General features: G+C 44.4%; 1 protein-coding gene across 1 annotated transcript in view; it reads left to right on the forward strand.

The window, feature by feature from the left end:
* The window catches only part of LOC124009457 (receptor-type tyrosine-protein phosphatase mu-like), a 234,387-nt gene that overhangs the window by 31,036 nt on the left and 182,677 nt on the right, over nt 1-20,674 (forward strand). Inside the window, exons 2-3 of the mRNA XM_046321268.1 lie at nt 1,914-2,029; nt 3,382-3,556. Coding sequence (XP_046177224.1) covers nt 1,914-2,029; nt 3,382-3,556 — 291 coding nt within the window. The remainder of the gene's footprint in view (nt 1-1,913; nt 2,030-3,381; nt 3,557-20,674) is intronic.

Below are 20,674 nucleotides of genomic sequence, written 5' to 3' on the forward strand. Positions count from 1 at the left end.
ATTGTAGTTATTATTAATTATTACAGTAGCTCAGAATAATATTTTTGCTGATAGAACCTACTAGCTTAACGGCATTGGGACTTGGAATGGAACCGATGCTTTGGTCAAACAATCTACATTTTACATCATCAGTCTCTGGACTTGAACCCCATTGACAAACTGTGTTTTGAATTGAAGAGGTCCACAAGAGCAGACAAAAGGATATCAATGATCTGGAAAGATTCTGTATGGAGGAAATGTCCCAAGGTGTTCTCCAATCTCATAAAACATTTGAGAAAAAGGCTCATTATCCTCTCAAGGTGATGTAATGAAAGGTATTGGAAACTGACGTGTTAATCATTTCGTTAAACAAAATATATTTATCTGAGCAATTGTATTAGTATAAAATTATAGAATTTGCCCAAAATCGTAAGCATCCAAAGTACTTTAATGATTTATTTTCATCTCTATCAAGGGAGTTTCTGTGTTTGTGTTTGTTGTAGTGAACCCCCTTTAGTCCTGACTTTAAAGGACGTAGAGGTTTAGTATCTATTACTGTATATTCATATACAGTGCCTTACGAAAGTATTCGGCCCCCTTGAACTTTGCGACCTTTTGCCACATTTCAGGCTTCAAACATAAAGATATAAAACTGTATTTTTTTTGTGAAGAATCAACAGCAAGTGGGACACAATCATGAAGTGGCACGACATTTATTGGATATTTCAAACTTTTTTAACAAATCAAAAACGGAAAAATTGGGCGTGCAAAATTATTCAGCCCCCTTAAGTTAATACTTTGTAGCGCCACCTTTTGCTGCAATTACAGCTGTAAGTCGCTTGGGGTATGTCTCTATCAGTTTTGCACATCGAGAGACTGAAAGCCCGCTCAGCAAGGAAGAAGCCACTGCTCCAAAACCTCCATAAAAAAGCCAGATTACCGTTTGCAACTGCACATGGGGACAAAGATCGTACTTTTTGTAGAAATGTCCTCTGGTCTGAGGAAACAAACATAGAATTGTTTGGCCATAATGATCATCATTATGCTTGGAGGAAAAAGGGGGGGCCTCGCAAGCCTGAAGAACACCATCCCAACCGTGAAGCACGGGGGTGGCTGTATCATGTTGTGGGGGTGCTTTGCTGCAAGAGGGACTGGTGCACTTCACAAAATAGATGGCATCATGAGGGTGGAAAAGTATGTGGATTTATTGAAGCAACATCCCAAGACATCAGTCAGGAAGTTAAAGCTTGGTCACAAATGGGGCTTCCATAGGGGCAATGACCCCGAGCAAACTTCCAGAGTTGTGGCAAAATGGCTTAAGGACAACAAAGTCAAGGTATTGGAGTGGCCATCACAAAGCCCTGACATTAATCCCATAGAACATTTGTGGGCAGAACTGAAAAAGCGTGTGCGAGCAAGGAGGCCTACAAACCTGACTCAGTTACACCTGTTCTGTCAGGAGGAATGGGCCAATATTCACCCAACTTATTGTGGGAAGCTTGTGGAAGGCTACCTTGAAACGTTTGACCCAAGTTAAACAATTTAAAGGCAATGCTACCAAATACTGGAATGTGATGAAAGAAGATGAAATAAATCATTCTCTCTACTATTATTCTGACATTTCACATTCTTAAAATAAAGTGTTGATCCTAACTGACCTAAAAACAGAGGATTAAATGTCAGGAATTGTGAAACTGAGTTAATAATAATAATAATAATAAGCCATTTAGCAGACGCTTTTATCCAAAGGATTAAATGCATACATTCAGGAACCCACTATTGCACCATGCTCTACCAACTGAGCTACAGAACCACTGTTCAAATGTATTTGGCCAAGGTGTATGTAAACATTCCGACTTCAACTGTGTATATATATATTACTGTATATTCATATATGTATATATATATATATGTGTTTGTTTGTGTGTTTATAGTGAACACCCCTCACTTCCTGACCATAAAGGGTGTAGAGGTGAACGCTGGACAGACGGCCGCCTTCCACTGTACTGTCAACGGACGACAGAGAGACAACTTCAACCTCTGGTTACAGGTAACAACAATACCTTATCCTGACCCCTGACCCCTAAACCTAACAATCCACTGTACTGTCAACGGACGACAGAGAGACAACTTCAACCTCTGGTTACAGATAACAACAACACCTTATCCTGACCCCTGACCCCTAAACCTAACAATCCACTGTACTGTTAATAGACGACAGGGAGACAACTTCAACCTCTGGTTACAGGTAACAACAACACCTTATCCTGACCCCTGAACCCTGACCACTAAACCTAACAATCCACTGTACTGTTAATAGACGACAGGGAGACAACTTCAACCTCTGGTTACAGGTAACAACAACACCTTATCCTGACCCCTGACCCCTTAACCTAACAATCCACTGTACTGTTAATAGACGACAGGGAGACAACTTCAACCTCTGGTTACAGGTAACAACAATATCTTATCCTGACCCCTGACCCCTAAACCTAACAATCCACTGTACTGTTAATAGACGACAGGGAGACAACTTCAACCTCTGGTTACAGGTAACAACAACACCTTATCCTGACCCCTGACCCCTAAACCTAACAATCCACTGTACTGTTAATAGACGATAGGGAGACAACTTCAACCTCTGGTTACAGGTAACAATAATACCTTATCCTGACCCCTGACCCCTAAACCTAACAATCCACTGTACTGTTAATAGACGACAGGGAGACAACTTTAACCTCTGGTGACAGGTAACAACAATACCTTATCCTGACCCCTGACCCCTAAACCTAACAATCCACTGTACTGTTAATAGATGACAGGGAGACAACTTCAACCTCTGGTTACAGGTAACAACAACACCTTATCCTGACCCCTGACCCCTAAACCTAACAATCCACTGTACTGTCAACAGAACGCAGAGGGACAGTGTGTGTGTGTGTGTGTGTGTGTGTGTGTGTGTGTGTGTGTGTGTGTGTGTGTGTGTGTGTGTGTGTGTGTGTGTGTGTGTGTGTGTGTGTGTGTGTGTGTGTGTGTGTGTGTGTGGCAGCAGGGGTGGTAGACATCTCGTCGCCAGATATTCCATTACTTTAACAAACAGCTCCTCGTTAGCAGAGGAGCAGCAACACAAACATTACCTCAAGTCCCCTGATGATGCTAATGAAGAAATATTTGTAATGAACAAATGTCCCCCATCTGTCTACGGTGGTGCTGTGTAGGGGTGACAGCTTGGGGGGGGGGGGGGTTGATGACACACACTCATGTGAGTACAAAACAAACACACTTTTGTCCCAACACACACTGACACGCTCAAGATCAAGCGAATTCATTAAAGCTGTTTTTTTTTTTTTGCCTAACCCCTTCCCCTGTTTTGACCTCTAACCCCTGACTGTGTTCTAACAGGGTATTGGTGGACGCGAGGCCCCTATGAAGTCCACTAAGCCGTGGAACAACAGACGCTTCATCGGGACCTTCGACGTGGAAAACACCACTAAGGGAGACTCAGGACGCTACCGATGCATAGTCCACTCTGACAACGGGGTTGGAGTTTCCAACTATGGAGAACTCACCATAAAACGTATGTACTGTAGACCTCAGTCACTCTCCAAACCTTTTCAATTACGTTCTTCCAGTGCTTTGTGGTGGATTGTAAAACGAAACTACTATAAAATAACTAATAGCCCCAACATTCCCAGAAGCCTCTGCATGACCATGAATAAACACACAAAAAAACACAACAATGAAATGATTCAGAAGTGGACTGGAATGTGTTCTCTATAAAGTCCTGCTATTGTCCCAGTGGAGCAGACAAACCCATCCCACCTTAAAGGAGACAGACCCATCCCACCTTAAAGGAGAGAGACCCAATCCACCTTAAAGAAGACAGACCCATTCCACCTTAAAGGAGACAGACCCATTCCACCTTAAAGGAGACAAACCCATCCCACCTTAAAGGAGACAGACCCATTCCACCTTAAAGGAATCAGACACATTCCACATTAATGGAATCAGACACATTCCACCTTAATGGTATCAGACCCATTCCACCCTAAAGGGATCAGACCCATTCTACCTTAAAGGGATCAGACCCATTCCACCTTAAAGGGATCAGACCCATTCCACCCTAAAGGAGAGATACCCATTCCACCTTAAAGGAGACAGACCCATTCCACCCTAAAGGAGAGATACCCATTCCACCTTAAAGGGATCAGACCCATTCCACCTTAAAGGAGACATACCCATTCCACCTTAAAGGAGAGATACCCATTCCACCTTAAAGGAGACAGACCCATTCCACCTTGAAGGAGACATACCCATTCCACCTTAAAGGAGACATACCCATTCCACCTTAAAGGAGACAGACCCATTCCACCTTAAAGGAGACATACCCATTCCACCTTGAAGGAGAGAGACCCATTCCACCCTAAAGGAGACATACCCATTCCACCTTAAAGGAGACAGACCCATTCCACCTAAAGGAGACAGACCCATTCAACTTTAAAGGAGACAGACCCATTCCACCTTAAAGGAGACATACCCATTCCACCTTAAAGGAGACATACCCATTCCACCCTAAAGGAGACAGACCCATTCCACCTTAAAGGAGACATACCCATTCCACCCTAAAGGAGACAGACCCATTCCACCCTAAAGGAGACAGACCCATTCCACCTTAAAGGAGACAGACCCATTCCACCCTAAAGGAGACAGACCCATTCCACCCTAAAGGAGACATACCCATTCCACCTTAAAGGAGACAGACCCATTCCACCCTAAAGGAGACATACCCATTCCACCTTAAAGGAGACAGACCCATTCCACCCTAAAGGAGACATACCCATTCCACCTTAAATGAGACAGACCCATTCCACCTTAAAGGAGACAGACACATTCCACCTTAAAGGAGACAGACCCATTCCACCCTAAAGGAGACATACCCATTCCACCCTAAAACAGTACAAAGGTAGTCAGTGTAGAGCGGTTTAACTGTAACCTCAACCATATCACACACACCCACACACACACACACACACCTACACTCACACACACCTACACCCACACACACCGACACCCACACACACACACACACACACACACACACACACACACACCCAGACGCACACACACACACACACACACACACACACACACACACACACACACACACACACACACACACACACACACACACACACACACACACACACACACACACACACACACACACACACACACACACACACACACGCACACGCATACTGTAACCTCTCCCATATCACCCTCTACTCTCAACTTCCTGCAGTCTGATATGAATTTATGGGACTGAGCGTGAAACTAAATCCAACGCTCCCTTCTCTTTCCTTCAGCCCTAGTCAGCTAATGGCCGTCTATATTTCTTCTCTTCGGTGGTTCTCCTCTGCCTGCCTGCAATTTCAATTGAATTTACTAGCCAGGTTTTTTCTGTTTTCGTCAGGCAACTTTGTGTTGATGGATAGGTTTAATGTGTCCGGATCGAGGGCTGTCAGTCATTGTATAACGGCCTCAGCCTCTATTTTACGGTTGCCGTTATAAACCAGAACAATTGTCAAGTTTGCATTTTTGACCTGTCAGAGCTGGCACTCTTCTATTTTCAAACCCGAGTGCCAGGATTGGTAAATGACCTGTTTTATATGAGGAAACTGAGGTGGGAATATCTGAGGTGGGAATATCTGAGGTGGGAATATCTGAGGTGGGAGAGATGGGAATATCTGGATTGGTAAATGACCTGTTTCATATGAGGAAACTGAGGTGGGAATATCTGAGGTGGGAATATCTGAGGTGGGAATATCTGAGGTGGGAATATCTGAGGTGGGAGAGATGGGAATATCTGGATTGGTAAAATGACCTGTTTCATATGAGGAAACTGAGGTGGGAATATCTGAGGTGGGAATATCTGAGGTGGGAATATCTGAGGTGGGAATACCTGAGGTGGGAATACCTGAGGTGGGAATACCTGAGGTGGGAATATCTGAGGTGGGAGAGATGGGAATATCTGAGGTGAGAGATTTGGGAATATCTGAGGTGAGAGATTTGGGAATATCTGAGGTGGGAGATGTGGGAATATCTGAGGTGGGAATATCTGAGGTGGGAGAGGTGGGAATATCTGAGGTGGGAGATGTGGGAATATCTGAGGTGGGAATATCTGAGGTGGGAGAGGTGGGAATATCTGAGGTGGGAATATCTGAGTTGGGAATACCTGAGGTGGGAATACCTGAGGTGGGAATATCTGAGGTGGGAGAGATGGGAATATCTGAGGTGGGAATATCTGAGGTGGGAGAGATGGGAATATCTGAGGTGGGAATATCTGAGGTGAGAGATTTGGGAATATCTGAGGTGGGAGATGTGGGAATATCTGAGGTGGGAATATCTGAGGTGGGAGAGGTGGGAATATCTGAGGTGGGAATACCTGAGGTGGGAATATATGAGGTGGGAATATCTGAGGTGAGAATATCTGAGGTGGGAATATCTGAGGTGGGAGAGATGGGAATATCTGAGGTGGGAGGGGTGGGAATATCTGAGGTGGGAGGGGTGGGAATATCTGAGGTGGGAGAGGTGGGAATATCTGAGGTGGGAGAGGTGGGAATATCTGAGGTGGGAGAGATGGGAATATCTGAGGTGGCAGGGGTGGGAATATCTGAGGTGGGAGGGGTGGGAATATCTGAGGTGGGAGAGGTGGGAATATATGAGGTGGGAATATCTGAGGTGAGAATATCTGAGGTGGGAGAGATGGGAATATCTGAGGTGGGAGGGGTGGGAATATCTGAGGTGGGAGGGGTGGGAATATCTGAGGTGGGAGAGGTGGGAATATCTGAGGTGGGAATATCTGAGGTGGGAGAGGTGGGAATATCTGAGGTGGGAATATCTGAGGTGGGAGGGGTGGGAATATCTGAGGTGGGAGAGTTGGGAATATCTGAGGTGGGAGAGTTGGGAATATCTGAGGTGGGAGAGGTGGGAATATCTGAGGTGGGAGGGGTGGGAATATCTGAGGTGGGAGAGGTGGGAATATCTGAGGTGGGAGGGGTGGGAATACCTGAGGTGGGAGGGGTGGGAATACCTGAGGTGGGAGGGGTGGGAATACCTGAGGTGGGAGGGATGGGAATACCTGAGGTGGGAATACCTGAGGTGGGAGAGATGGGAATATTTGAGGTGGGAGGGGTGGGAATATATTTGAGGTGGGAGAGATGGGAATATTTGAGGTGGGAGAGATGGGAATATAATATATAATATAATAATAATATATGCCATTTAGCAGACGCTTTTATCCAAAGGGACTTACAGTCATGTGTGCATACATTCTACGTATGGGTGGTCCCGGGGGAGAACCCACTACCCTGGGTGGGCTCTACCAACTGAGCTACAGAAGGAATATCTGAGGTGGGAGGGGTGGGAATATTTGAGGTGGGAGGGGTGGGAATATTTGAGGTGGGAGGGGTGGGAATATCTAAGGTGCATCAAAGTGCAATTTCATTATGCTGCTTTTGGGAATATTTAAGACCAACCAAAATCTGGTTTTAGTGGTAACGTGGTTGGTTATGGCAGGGATTTTGACAACGGAAGAGCAGCCTATTCAGCCCTGAAGCACATTGCCCATAATGCACATGGAACAAGAGAGATGAGCTTTTTTCTGCCTGTAAACATTGAAAAAGAGAAATATATATCCACATTTAATTTGATTACAAACCAAGCACAGCCTCCCCTCCTTTCAATGAAGGCTGTTTTTTTTTTCCGGCCCAATGCATTCGCCAAGTAGTCTAGACTATCAATAAAGGGTTTGGCTCGTGAGACCGCTTTGAAATAAATCTTAATCACCAAAGCTTTATTGAAATATCAAGTTTGGCAGCAGCAAAACAGTGAGCAGACATCCCTTTTTTATCATTATAAGCGATTACATTATTTTATCCATCTCCTGTTATTATCTTAGATGTGTGTAAAAACCCCTCCATCTAGACTATATGTCCATCATGGAACATAAACCCCTTCATGTAGACTATATGTCCATCATGGAACATAAACCCCTCCATGTAGACTATATGTCCATCAGGGAACATAAACCATGTAGACTATATGTCCATCATGGAACATAAACCATGTAGACTATATGTCCATCATGGAACATAAACCCCTCCATGTAGACTATATGTCCATCAGAGAACATAAACCATGTAGACTATATGTCCATCATGGAACATAAACCATGTAGACTATATATCCATCATGGAACATAAACCCCTCCATGTAGACTATATGTCCATCAGAGAACATAAACCATGTAGACTATATGTCCATCAGGGAACATAAACCCCTCCATGTAGACTATATGTCCATCAGAGAACATAAACCATGTAGACTATATGTCCATCAGGGAACATAAACCCCTCCATGTAGACTATATGTCCATCAGAGAACATAAACCATGTAGACTATATGTCCATCATGGAACATAAACCATGTAGACTATATGTCCATCATGGAACATAAACCATGTAGACTATATATCCATCAGGGAACATAAACCATGTAGACTATATGTCCATCATGGAACATAAACCCCTCCATCTAGACTATATGTCCATCATGGAACATAAACCATGTAGACTATATGTCCATCAGGGAACATAAACCCCTCCATGTAGTGCATTCAGAAAGTATTCAGACCCCTTGACTTTGTCCACACTTTGTTACATTACAGCCTTATTCTAAAATGGATGAAATAAAAATAATGTTGCTCATCAATATACACACAATACCCCATGATGACAAAGCGAAAACAGTTTTTTTAAAGATTGTTGCTAAATTATTACAAATTAAAAACTGAAATACCTTTATTTCCTTATCATTTGTAAATGGAAGAAGCACTCAGGACCTCAGACTGGGGCGAAGGTTCACCTTCCAACACGACAACGACCCTAAGCACACAGCCAAGACATTGCAGGAGTGGCTTCGGGACACGCCTATGAATGTCTTTGAGTGGCCCAGCCAGAGCCCGGACTTGAACCCGGTCAAACATCTCTGGAGAGACATGAAAATAGCTGTGCAGCAACGCTCCCCATCCTACCTGACAGAGCTGGATGGGAGAAACTCCCCAAATACAGGTGTGCCAAGCTTGTAGCATTATGCCCAAGAAGACTTAAGGCTGTAAATGCTGCCAAAGGTGCTTCAACACAGTTCAGGGGCTGAATACTAAAAACCTGTTTTTGGTTCACCATTATGGGGTATTGTGTGTAGATTGATGAAGGTTTTAATAAGTCAAGGGATCTTACTACTTTCCGAATGCATTTTTGTTTGACTGAGATTTACTGTCAGACTAATGTACGGTCTGTCAGGGCCTAGGTCTGTCAGGGCCCAGGTCTGTCAGGGCCCAGGTCTGTCAGGGCCCAGGTTTGACAGGGCCCAGGTCTGTCAGGGCCCAGGTCTGACAGAATCTGTGCAGAATATATAGGTGCTGCTGTTGGCCCTCCTTGGTTGGGGACAGAAGCCCCAGATCATCAGCAAACAGTAGACATTTGACTTCAGATTCTAGTAGAGTGAGGTCGGGTGCTGCAGACTGTTCTTGTGCCCTCACCAATTAGTTGATATACATGTTGAAGAGGGAGGGGCTCGTGTTCTATCCCTGTCTCTCCCCATGTTGAAGAGGGAGTGGCTTGTGTTCTATCCCTGTCTCTCCCCATGTTGAAGAGGGAGGGGCTCGTGTTATATCCCTGTCTCTCCCCATGTTGAAGAGGGAGGGGCTCGTGTTCTATCCCTGTCTCACCCCATGTTGAAGAGGGAGGGGCTCGTGTTCTATCCCTGTCTCTCCCCATGTTGAAGAGGGAGGGGCTCGTGTTCTATCCCTGTCTCTCCCCATGTTGAACAGGGAGGGGCTCGTGTTCTATCCCTGTCTCACCCCATGTTGAAGAGGGAGGGGCTCGTGTTCTATCCCTGTCTCACCCCACGGCCCTGTGGAAAGAAATGTTTGTCTTTTGCCATTTTTAACTTCACACTTGTTGTTTGTGTAAATGCAAAAAGCCAAATTTAACATTGTTTTTACTGAGGAAATGTACGAGTCTGCTGTTAATGATAATGCAGAGGATTTTCCCACGGTTGCTGTTGATGCAAATCCAACGATAGTTATTGAGGAAAAATTTGTCTCCACTTGGATTGGGGTGATCAGTCCTTGGTTCCTAATATTGGGGAAGAAGCCGGAGCTGAGGATGATGTTAAAGAGTTTTAGTATGGCCAATTGGAATTTGTTCTCTGGAATTTGTTCTCTCACAGGCCTTTTGGGGTTGGAGGGTTTGTATTTTGTCCTGTAACTCATTCAATGTAATTTGATAATCAAGTAGGTTGTGAAAGTTTTTAATAATTGATTCGAAGATTTGTATTTGATCATGTATATGTATTTGCAAAAGATTGGATAAGTGGTTTATCCACACATCTCTATTTTGGATAGATAACTCTTCGTGTTGTTTTCCAATTTTCCCAGAAGTGGAGCTGAGGATGATGTTACATTGAGCTGAGTTTCTGAATTTGTTCTATTCCTCTTTCCGTTGGAGGGTGTATTTCTGTATTGTTTTAATTTGATTCACCATAGTGAAGTTTTTAATAATTGACTCAGGTTTTGATCAGTGTATTTTTGTATAGTTTTAAGTGATTCACCATAGTGAAGGATAACTCAGGTTTTCCTAGTGTATTTCTGTATAGTTTTAGTGATTCACCATAGTGAAGGCGTAGACTCAGGTTTTCCCTAGTGTATTTCTGTATAGTTTTAGTGATTCACCATAGTGAAGGTGTAGACTCAGGTTTTCCCTAGTGTATTTCTGTATAGTTTTAGTGATTCACCATAGTGAAGGTGTAGACTCAGGTTTTCCCTAGTGTATTTCTGTATAGTTTTAGTGATTCACCATAGTGAAGACGTAGACTCAGGTTTTCCGGGTCTCTATATTTTTGGTTGGACAGATTTCTCAATTTCTTTCTTAGGTTTTTGAATTCTTAGTTGAACCATTTGCCATTGTTGTTAATTTTCTTAGGTTGTCTGCTTGACATTTATGGATTTGAAGCTGAGAGGTGAAATACACTGTTCAGGTTTACTATAGCAAAATTTACACCTTCACTATTACAGTGAAATGTTTTGTCCAGGAAATTGTCTAAAAGGGATTTAATTTGTTGTTGCCTAATAGTTTTCCTTCCATCTATAGAATTTCTTAATATTACTCAGTTCATTTGGCTTTGATGCCTCATGGTTGAGTATTGCTCAGTTCAAGTAGACTGTGATTTTGCTGTGGTCTGATAGGGGTGTCAATGTTCCTGTTTTGACTAATTTAATAGAGTGGGTTGGTTAGGTCTGTTCTATACCAGCATACCCCCTGAGTCCCTTCCCTGTTTCACACCTGGTAGTTTGGTGGATGGGACTACCAGCTCTCTGTAACCTAGAGGACAATCAGTGGGTCCATCTCCTCTATACCACCCACCTGGTAGTGTGGTGGATGGGACTACCAGCACTCTGTAACCTAGAGGGCAATCAGTGGGTCCATCTCCTCTATACCACCCATCTAGTAGTGTGGTGGATGGGACTACCAGCTCTCTGTAACCTAGAGGGCAATCAGTAGGTCCATCTCCTCTATACCACCCATCTAGTAGTGTGGTGGATGGGACTACCAGCTCTCTGTAACCTAGAGGGCAACCAGTGGGTCCATCTCCTCTATACCAGGTTTCACACCTGGTAGTTTGGTGGATGGGACTACCAGCTCTCTGTAACCTAGAGGGCAACCAGTGGGTCCATTTCCTCTATACCACCCACCTGGTAGTGTGGTGGATGGGACTACCAGCTCTCTGTAACCTAGAGGACAATCAGTGGGTCCATCTCCTCTATACCACCCACCTGGTAGTGTGGTGGATGGGACTACCAGCTCTCTGTAACCTAGAGGACAATCAGTGGGTCCATCTCCTCTATACCACCCACCTGGTAGTGTGGTGGATGGGACTACCAGCTCTCTGTAACCTAGAGGGCAATCAGTGGGTCCGTCTCCTCTATACCACCCAACTGGTAGTGTGGTGGATGGGACTACCAGCTCTCTGTAACCTAGAGGACAATCAGTGGGTCCATCTCCTTTATACCAGGTTTCTTGCAGGATGACAATTGTCGGTATTTCCAATTTCTTTGATGAAATCTGGGTTCCTGCACTTTAGGCCAAAGGCAGATGACCTCTGACCTTGTATATTCCAGGATGAGATAGTAAAGCTTTGTGTTCCCAAATGTCTAGTGGTGTTTTTGGGTAGTTTAGGCTCAGGCCATCACAGTAGGTGTAGAGAGCAGAGAGTGTTGAGCATTTGACACATGCCTCTTGAGTCTCTGTCTGTCTGTCTGTCTGTCTGTCTGTCTGTCTGTCTGTCTGTCTGTCTGTCTGTCTGTCTGTCTGTCTGTCTGTCTGTCTGTCTGTCTGTCTGTCTGTCTGTCTGTCTGTCTGTCTGTCTGTCTGTCTGTCTGTCTGTCTGTCTGTCTGTCTGTCTGTCTGTCTGTCTGTCTGTCTCTCTCCTAGATAATCAGCCCTTTAGTCTCCTCATGTCTCTCTCTCTCTTTATCTGCTCTGTCTCTCTCTCTCTCTTTATCTGTGTCTCTCTCTCTGTCTCTCTCTCTCTCTTTGAGTCTCGTCTCTCTCTCTCTCCTCTCTGTCTGTCTGTCTCTCTCTCTGTCTGTCTGTCTGATAATAATCTGTCTCCCTCTCTGTCTCTCTGTCTCTCTCTCTCTCCCTCTCCTCTCTCTCTCTGTCTCTGTCCCTCTCTCTCTCTCTCTCTCCTCTCTCCCTCTCCCTCTCTCCCTCTCCCTCTCCTCTCTCTCCCTCTCCCTCTCCCTCTCCCTCTCCCTCTCTCTCCGTCTGTCCTCTCCGTCTCCTCTCCGTCTCTCCTCTCTCTCTCTCTCTCTCTCTCTCTCTCTCTCTCTCTCTCTCTCTCTCTCTCTCTCTCTCTCTCTCTCTCTCTCTATCGCCGTCATTATTATCCACTGTCGTTCCTTCACTATGCCATGAGGAGACTAAAGGGCTGATTATCTAGGATAATCACTTCTGCTTCCCCATGCCAATGTTCTGTTAGATTAATACGCATGCATGCGTGGAAGTGCTTTGCCTACTTCCAGAGAATCCAACACCACAACACATCTCGTCCACAGACCTGCTCTCCTGTAGTGCAGTCGGTAGATTTTCAAAGGGGGATAATTACTCTCTCCCTAGTCTTTGCTGTCTTTGTGTCTCACCCTGGTTCGAACTACCTGGAGTCCCGGCGCGCCTCACAGCGTGACTCTGTGCTAGCTGACTAACGCTCAGTGTGGTGTGTCACCACTAATGAGAAGAGCCAGAGAAAATCAAAGCAGTCAAGCTCATAATTTCTCCCTGTCCTCTCCCCTCCCTCCCCTCCCTGTCTTCACCCCTGGGGTTCGTCCCAAGATCGCACCCTATTCCCTATATAATGCACAACTTTTGACCAGAGCCAATAGGGCACTATGGGCCCTGATGAAAAAGTAGTGCACTACGATGTGGAAAGGGTGCTATTTAGGATACCCTCCTGTCCTGTCTGAGAAGAGATGAGGAGAGGATCAATTCTTCATGCTGCCGGACCAATTTGGAGTCAGAGAGACGTAACGAGGACCTCTTGCATGTCAACAACACACTCAGAGTACATACCATATGGCACCCTCTTCCCTATTTAGTGCACTAAATCTGACCAGGGCTCTTAGGCCCACAGGGTGTCATTTGTGACACTTCTCCAGATTCAGACTGTATGTAAGACTCACTGGATGTTGACAAGGAGTAAACGAAATGCAGGGGTTCGATGATGATGATGAAGGAGGGGTTCGGTAACTAACAACTGAACTGTCGGCAGCCAGACTCAGTCAGTCGATGATGATGATGATGATGAAGGAGGGGTTCAGTAACTAACAGCTGAACTGTCGGCAGCCAGCCTCAGTCAGTCGATGATGATGATGATGATGAAGGAGGGGTTCGGTAACTAACAGCTGAACTGTCGGCAGCCAGACTCAGTCAGTCGATGATGATGATGTTGATGAAGGAGGGGTTCGGTAACTAACAACTGAACTGTCGGCAGCCAGCCTCAGTCAGTCGATGATGATGATGTTGATGATGAAGGAGGGGTTCGGTAACTAACAACTGAACTGTCAGCAGCCAGCCTCAGTCAGTCGATGATGATGATGATGATGAAGGAGGGGTTCAGTAACTAACAGCTGAACTGTCGGCAGCCAGACTCAGTCAGTCGATGATGATGATGATGATGAAGGAGGGGTTCAGTAACTAACAGCTGAACTGTCGGCAGCCAGACTCAGTCAGTCGATGATTTACATTTACATTTAAGTCATTTAGCAGACGCTCTTATCCAGAGCGATGATGATGATGATGATGATGATGATGATGAAGGAGGGGTTCGGTAACTAACAGCTGAACTGTCGGCAGCCAGCCTCAGTCAGTCGATGATGATGATGTTGATGATGAAGGAGGGGTTCGGTAACTAACAACTGAACTGTCGGCAGCCAGCCTCAGTCAGTCGATGATGATGATGTTGATGATGAAGGAGGGGTTCGGTAACTAACAACTGAACTGTCGGCAGCCAGACTCAGTCAGCCGATGATGATGATGAAGGCGGGTTCAACTGACACCACAATAGAGAAACAACCTGCATCTTAACAAGAGACATGCACACACCTGTTGTTGCAACCTGGACTCAAGTGTAGATGTAACATAGTCAATGTAAATCTGTTTCCCTCCATTTAGTATATGTTACGATTTACAATTTATATAATATGTTCTGAATTGCCATTCGGTAATATAAGTTACACATTTGCAATAAGTATGATATGTTAAAAATTCCTAGGTGGCTAGGTGGCTAATGATAATCTTAGCTAGGTGGCTAATGCTAATCTTAGCTAGGTCATTAACATTAGCTAGGCTAGGAGTTAGGGTTAGGGGTTAAGCTTAGGGTTAAGTTTAGGGTTAGGGTTAGTGGAAGGGTTAGCTAACATGCTAAGTAGTTGCAGAGTACCTGAAAAGTAGTTAGTAGTTACTAATTAACTAAAATGGTAAAGTTGTCCATGATGAGATACGCCTACCCCTCCACCCCAACAAACCAAATTCCTTTCAATTTTGTCTTAAGTGGGGAAAGTGGGATATATACCTGGTCATTTATACAACTGAATGCCTAAAACTGAAATGTATCTTCCTCATTTAACCCAACCCCACTGAATCAGAGAGGGAAACAGTGTGTTATAATTGCCTTGCTCAGGGGCAGACCTATAGATGTTTACCTTGTCAGCTCAGGTGTTCATTCAAGCTCTAACCAACAGGTTACCAGCTGCTCCAAGTAACCTTCTGTCTTCATAACCAAAACGTAACATACACTCATTTGAGTGTCCCGGAATTATGTTACGTCAAGTCTATGAGACCAGGCTGGATGTTGTCAGGGAGACTCAGTGGATATAATCAGATAATGAAGGGGTGTTTGGTAGCTATAGGTCTAACTAACTGACACCACAACAGAGCAACCTTTTGCATCTTAACAAGAGATTGTCAGGTATTCAGTGGATGTTGTTACAGAACGGAGGACTGGGTAACTAACAGAAGGGAGGACTGGGTAACTAACAGAATGGAGGACTGGGTAACTAACAGAATGTTCGTTACAGAATGGAGGACAGGGTAACTCACAGAATGTTGTTACAGAATGGAGGACAGGGTAACTAACAGAATGGAGGACTGGGTAACTAACAGAATGGAGGACTAGGTAACTAACAGAATGGAGGACTGGGTAACTAACATAATATTGTTACAGAATGGAGGACAGGGTAACTAACAGAATGGAGGACTGGGTAACTAATAGAATGGAGGACTAGGTAACTAACAGAATGGAGGACTGGGTAACTAACAGAATGGAGGACTGGGTAACTAACAGAACGGAGGACTGGGTAACTAACAGAATGGAGGACTGGGTAACTAACATAATATTGTTACAGAATGGAGGACAGGGTAACTAACAGAATGGAGGACTGGGTAAATAACAGAATGGAGGACTGGGTAACTAACATAATGGAGGACTGGGTAACTAACAGAATGGAGGACTGGGTAAATAACAGAATGGAGGACTGGGTAACTAACAGAATGGAGTTACAGAATGGAGGACAGGGTAACTAACAGAATGTTGTTACAGAATGGAGGACAGGGTAACAAACAGAATGTTGTTACAGAATGGAGGACAGGGTAACTAACAGAATGTTGTTACAGAATGGAGGACTGGGTAACTAACAGAATGGAGGACTGGGTAACTAACAGAATGGAGGACTGGGTAACTAACAGAATGGAGGACTGGGTAATTAACAGAATGGAGGACTGGGTAACTAACAGAATGGAGGACTGAGTAACTAACAGAATGGAGGACTGGGTAACTAACAGAATGGAGGACTGGGTAACTAACAGAATGGAGGACTGGGTAACTAACAGAATGGAGGACTGGGTAACTAACAGAATGGAGGACTGGGTAACTAACAGAATGGAGGACTAGGTAACTAACAGAATGGAGGACTGGGTAACTAACAGAATGGAGGACTAGGTAACTAACAGAATGGAGGACTGGGTAACTAACAGAATGTTGTTACAGAATGGAGGAATGGGTAACTAACAGAATGGAGGACTGGGTAACTAACAGAATGGAGGACTGGGTAACTAACAGAATGGAGGACTGGGTAACTAACAGAATGGAGGACTGGGTAACTAACAGAATGTTGTTATAGAATGGAGGACTAGGTAACTAACAGAATGTTGTTACAGAATGGAGGACTGGGTAACTAACAGAATGTTGTTACAGAATGGAGGACTGGGTAACTAACAGAATGGAGGATGTTGTTAACAGAATGGAGGACTGGGTAACTCACAGAATGGAGGACTGGGTAACTAACAGAATGGAGGACTGGGTAACTAACAGAATGGAGGACTGGGTAACTAACAGAATGGAGGACTGGGTAACTAACAGAATGGAGGACTGGGTAACTGACAGAATGGAGGACTGGGTAACTGACAGAATGGAGGACTGGGTAACTAACAGAATGGAGGACTGGGTAACTAACAGAATGGAGGACTGGGTAACTAACAGAATGGAGTTACAGAATGGAGGACAGGGTAACTAACAGAATGTTGTTACAGAATGGAGGACAGGGTAACTAACAGAATGTTGTTACAGAATGGAGGACAGGGTAACTAACAGAATGTTGTTACAGAATGGAGGACAGGGTAACTAACAGAATGTTGTTACAGAATGGAGGACAGGGTAACTAACAGAATGTTGTTACAGAATGGAGGACTGGGTAACTAACAGAATGTTGTTACAGAATGGAGGACTGGGTAACTAACATAATGTTGTTACAGAATGGAGGACTGGGTAACTAACAGAATGGAGGACTGGGTAACTAACAGAATGGAGGACTGGGTAACTAACAGGATGGAGGACTGGGTAACTAACAGAATGGAGGACTAGGTAACTAACAGAATGTTGTTACAGAATGGAGGACAGGGTAACTAACAGAATGGAGGACTAGGTAACTAACAGAATGGAGGACTGGGTAACTAACAGAATGGAGGACTGGGTAACTAACAGAATGGAGGACTGGGTAACTAACAGAATGGAGGACTGGGTAACTGACAGAATGGAGGACTGGGTAACTAACAGAATGGAGGACTGGGTAACTAACAGAATGGAGGACTAGGTAACTAACAGAATGGAGGACTGGGTAACTAACAGAATGGAGGACTGGGTAACTAACAGAATGGAGGACTGGGTAACTAACAGAATGGAGGACTGGGTAACTAACAGAATGGAGGACTGGGTAACTAACAGAATGGAGGACAGGGTAACTAACAGAATGGAGGACAGGGTAACTAACAGAATGGAGGACTAGGTAACTAACAGAATGGAGGACTGGGTAACTAACAGAATGTTGTTACAGAATGGAGGAATGGGTAACTAACAGGATGGAGGACTGGGTAACTAACAGAATGGAGGACTAGGTAACTAACAGAATGGAGGACTAGGTAACTAACAGAATGGAGGACTGGGTAACTAACATAATATTGTTACAGAATGGAGGACAGGGTAACTAACAGAATGGAGGACTGGGTAACTAATAGAATGGAGGACTAGGTAACTAACAGAATGGAGGACTGGGTAACTAACAGAATGGAGGACTGGGTAACTAACAGAACGGAGGACTGGGTAACTAACAGAATGGAGGACTGGGTAACTAACATAATATTGTTACAGAATGGAGGACAGGGTAACTAACAGAATGGAGGACTGGGTAAATAACAGAATGGAGGACTGGGTAACTAACAGAATGGAGGACTGGGTAACTAACAGAATGGAGGACTGGGTAAATAACAGAATGGATGACTGGGTAACTAACAGAATGGAGTTACAGAATGGAGGACAGGGTAACTAACAGAATGTTGTTACAGAATGGAGGACAGGGTAACTAACAGAATGTTGTTACAGAATGGAGGACAGGGTAACTAACAGAATGTTGTTACAGAATGGAGGACAGGGTAACTAACAGAATGTTGTTACAGAATGGAGGACAGGGTAACTAACAGAATGTTGTTACAGAATGGAGGACAGGGTAACTAACAGAATGTTGTTACAGAATGGAGGACAGGGTAACTAACAGAATGTTGTTACAGAATGGAGGACAGGGTAACTAACAGAATGTTGTTACAGAATGGAGGACTGGGTAACTAACAGAATGTTGTTACAGAATGGAGGACTGGGTAACTAACAGAATGTTGTTACAGAATGGAGGACTGGGTAACTAACAGAATGGAGGACTGGGTAACTAACAGAATGGAGGACTGGGTAACTAACAGGATGGAGGACTGGGTAACTAACAGAATGGAGGACTAGGTAACTAACAGAATGTTGTTACAGAATGGAGGACAGGGTAACTAACAGAATGGAGGACTAGGTAACTAACAGAATGGAGGACTGGGTAACTAACAGAATGGAGGACTGGGTAACTAACAGAATGGAGGACTGGGTAACTGACAGAATGGAGGACTGGGTAACTAACAGAATGGAGGACTGGGTAACTAACAGAATGGAGGACTGGGTAACTAACAGAATGGAGGACTGGGTAACTAACAGAATGGAGGACAGGGTAACTAACAGAATGGAGGACAGGGTAACTAACAGAATGGAGGACTGGGTAACTAACAGGATGGAGGACTGGGTAACTAACAGAATGGAGGACTAGGTAACTAACAGAATGGAGGACTAGGTAACTAACAGAATGGAGGACTGGGTAACTAACAGAATGTTGTTACAGAATGGAGGAATGGGTAACTAACAGGATGGAGGACTGGGTAACTAACAGAATGGAGGACTAGGTAACTAACAGAATGGAGGACTAGGTAACTAACAGAATGGAGGACTGGGTAACTAACAGAATGTTGTTACAGAATGGAGGAATGGGTAACTAACAGGATGGAGGACTGGGTAACTAACAGAATGGAGGACTAGGTAACTAACAGAATGGAGGACTAGGTAACTAACAGAATGGAGGACTAGGTAACTAACAGAATGGAGTTACAGAATGGAGGACAGGGTAACTAACAGAATGTTGTTACAGAATGGAGGAATGGGTAACTAACAGGATGGAGGACTGGGTAACTAACAGAATGTTGTTACAGAATGGAGGAATGGGTAACTAACAGGATGGAGGACTGGGTAACTAACAGAATGGAGGACTAGGTAACTAACAGAATGGAGGACTAGATAACTAACAGAATGGAGGACTAGGTAACTAACAGAATGGAGGACTGGGTAACTAACAGAATGTTGTTACAGAATGGAGGACTGGGTAACTAACAGAATGGAGGACTGGGTAACTCACAGAATGTTGTTACAGAATGGAGGACAGGGTAACTAACAGAATGTTGTTACAGAATGGAGGACAGGGGTAACTAACAGAATGGAGGACTAGGTAACTAACAGAATGGAGGACTAGGTAACTAACAGAATGTTGTTACAGAATGGAGGACAGGGTAACTAACAGAATGTTGTTACAGAATGGAGGACTGGGTAACTAACAGAATGGAGGACTGGGTAACTAACAGAATGGAGGACTGGGTAACTAACAGAATGGAGGACTGGGTAACTAACAGAATGGAGGACTGGGTAACTAACAGAATGGAGGACTGGGTAACTAACAGAATGGAGGACTGGGTAACTAACAGATGGAACAGAATGGAGGACTAGGTAACTAACAGAATGGATGGGACTAGGTAACTAACAGAATGGAGGACTGGGTAACTAACAGAATGGAGGACTGGGTAACTAACAGAATGGAGGACTGGGTAACTAACAGAATGGAGGACTGGGTAACTAACAGAATGGAGGACTGGGTAACTAACAGAATGGAGGACTGGGTAACTAACAGAATGGAGGACTGGGTAACTAACAGAATGGAGGACTGGGTAACTAACAGAATGGAGGACTGGGTAACTAACAGAATGGAGGACTGGGTAACTAACAGAATGGAGGACTGGGTAACTAACAGAATGGAGGACTGGGTAACTAACAGAATGGAGGTAACTAACAGAATGGAGGACTAGGTAACTAACAGAATGGAGGACTGGGTAAC

The sequence above is a fragment of the Oncorhynchus gorbuscha genome, linkage group LG22, assembly GCF_021184085.1.
Source record: "Oncorhynchus gorbuscha isolate QuinsamMale2020 ecotype Even-year linkage group LG22, OgorEven_v1.0, whole genome shotgun sequence".
Lineage (NCBI taxonomy): Eukaryota > Metazoa > Chordata > Actinopteri > Salmoniformes > Salmonidae > Oncorhynchus > Oncorhynchus gorbuscha.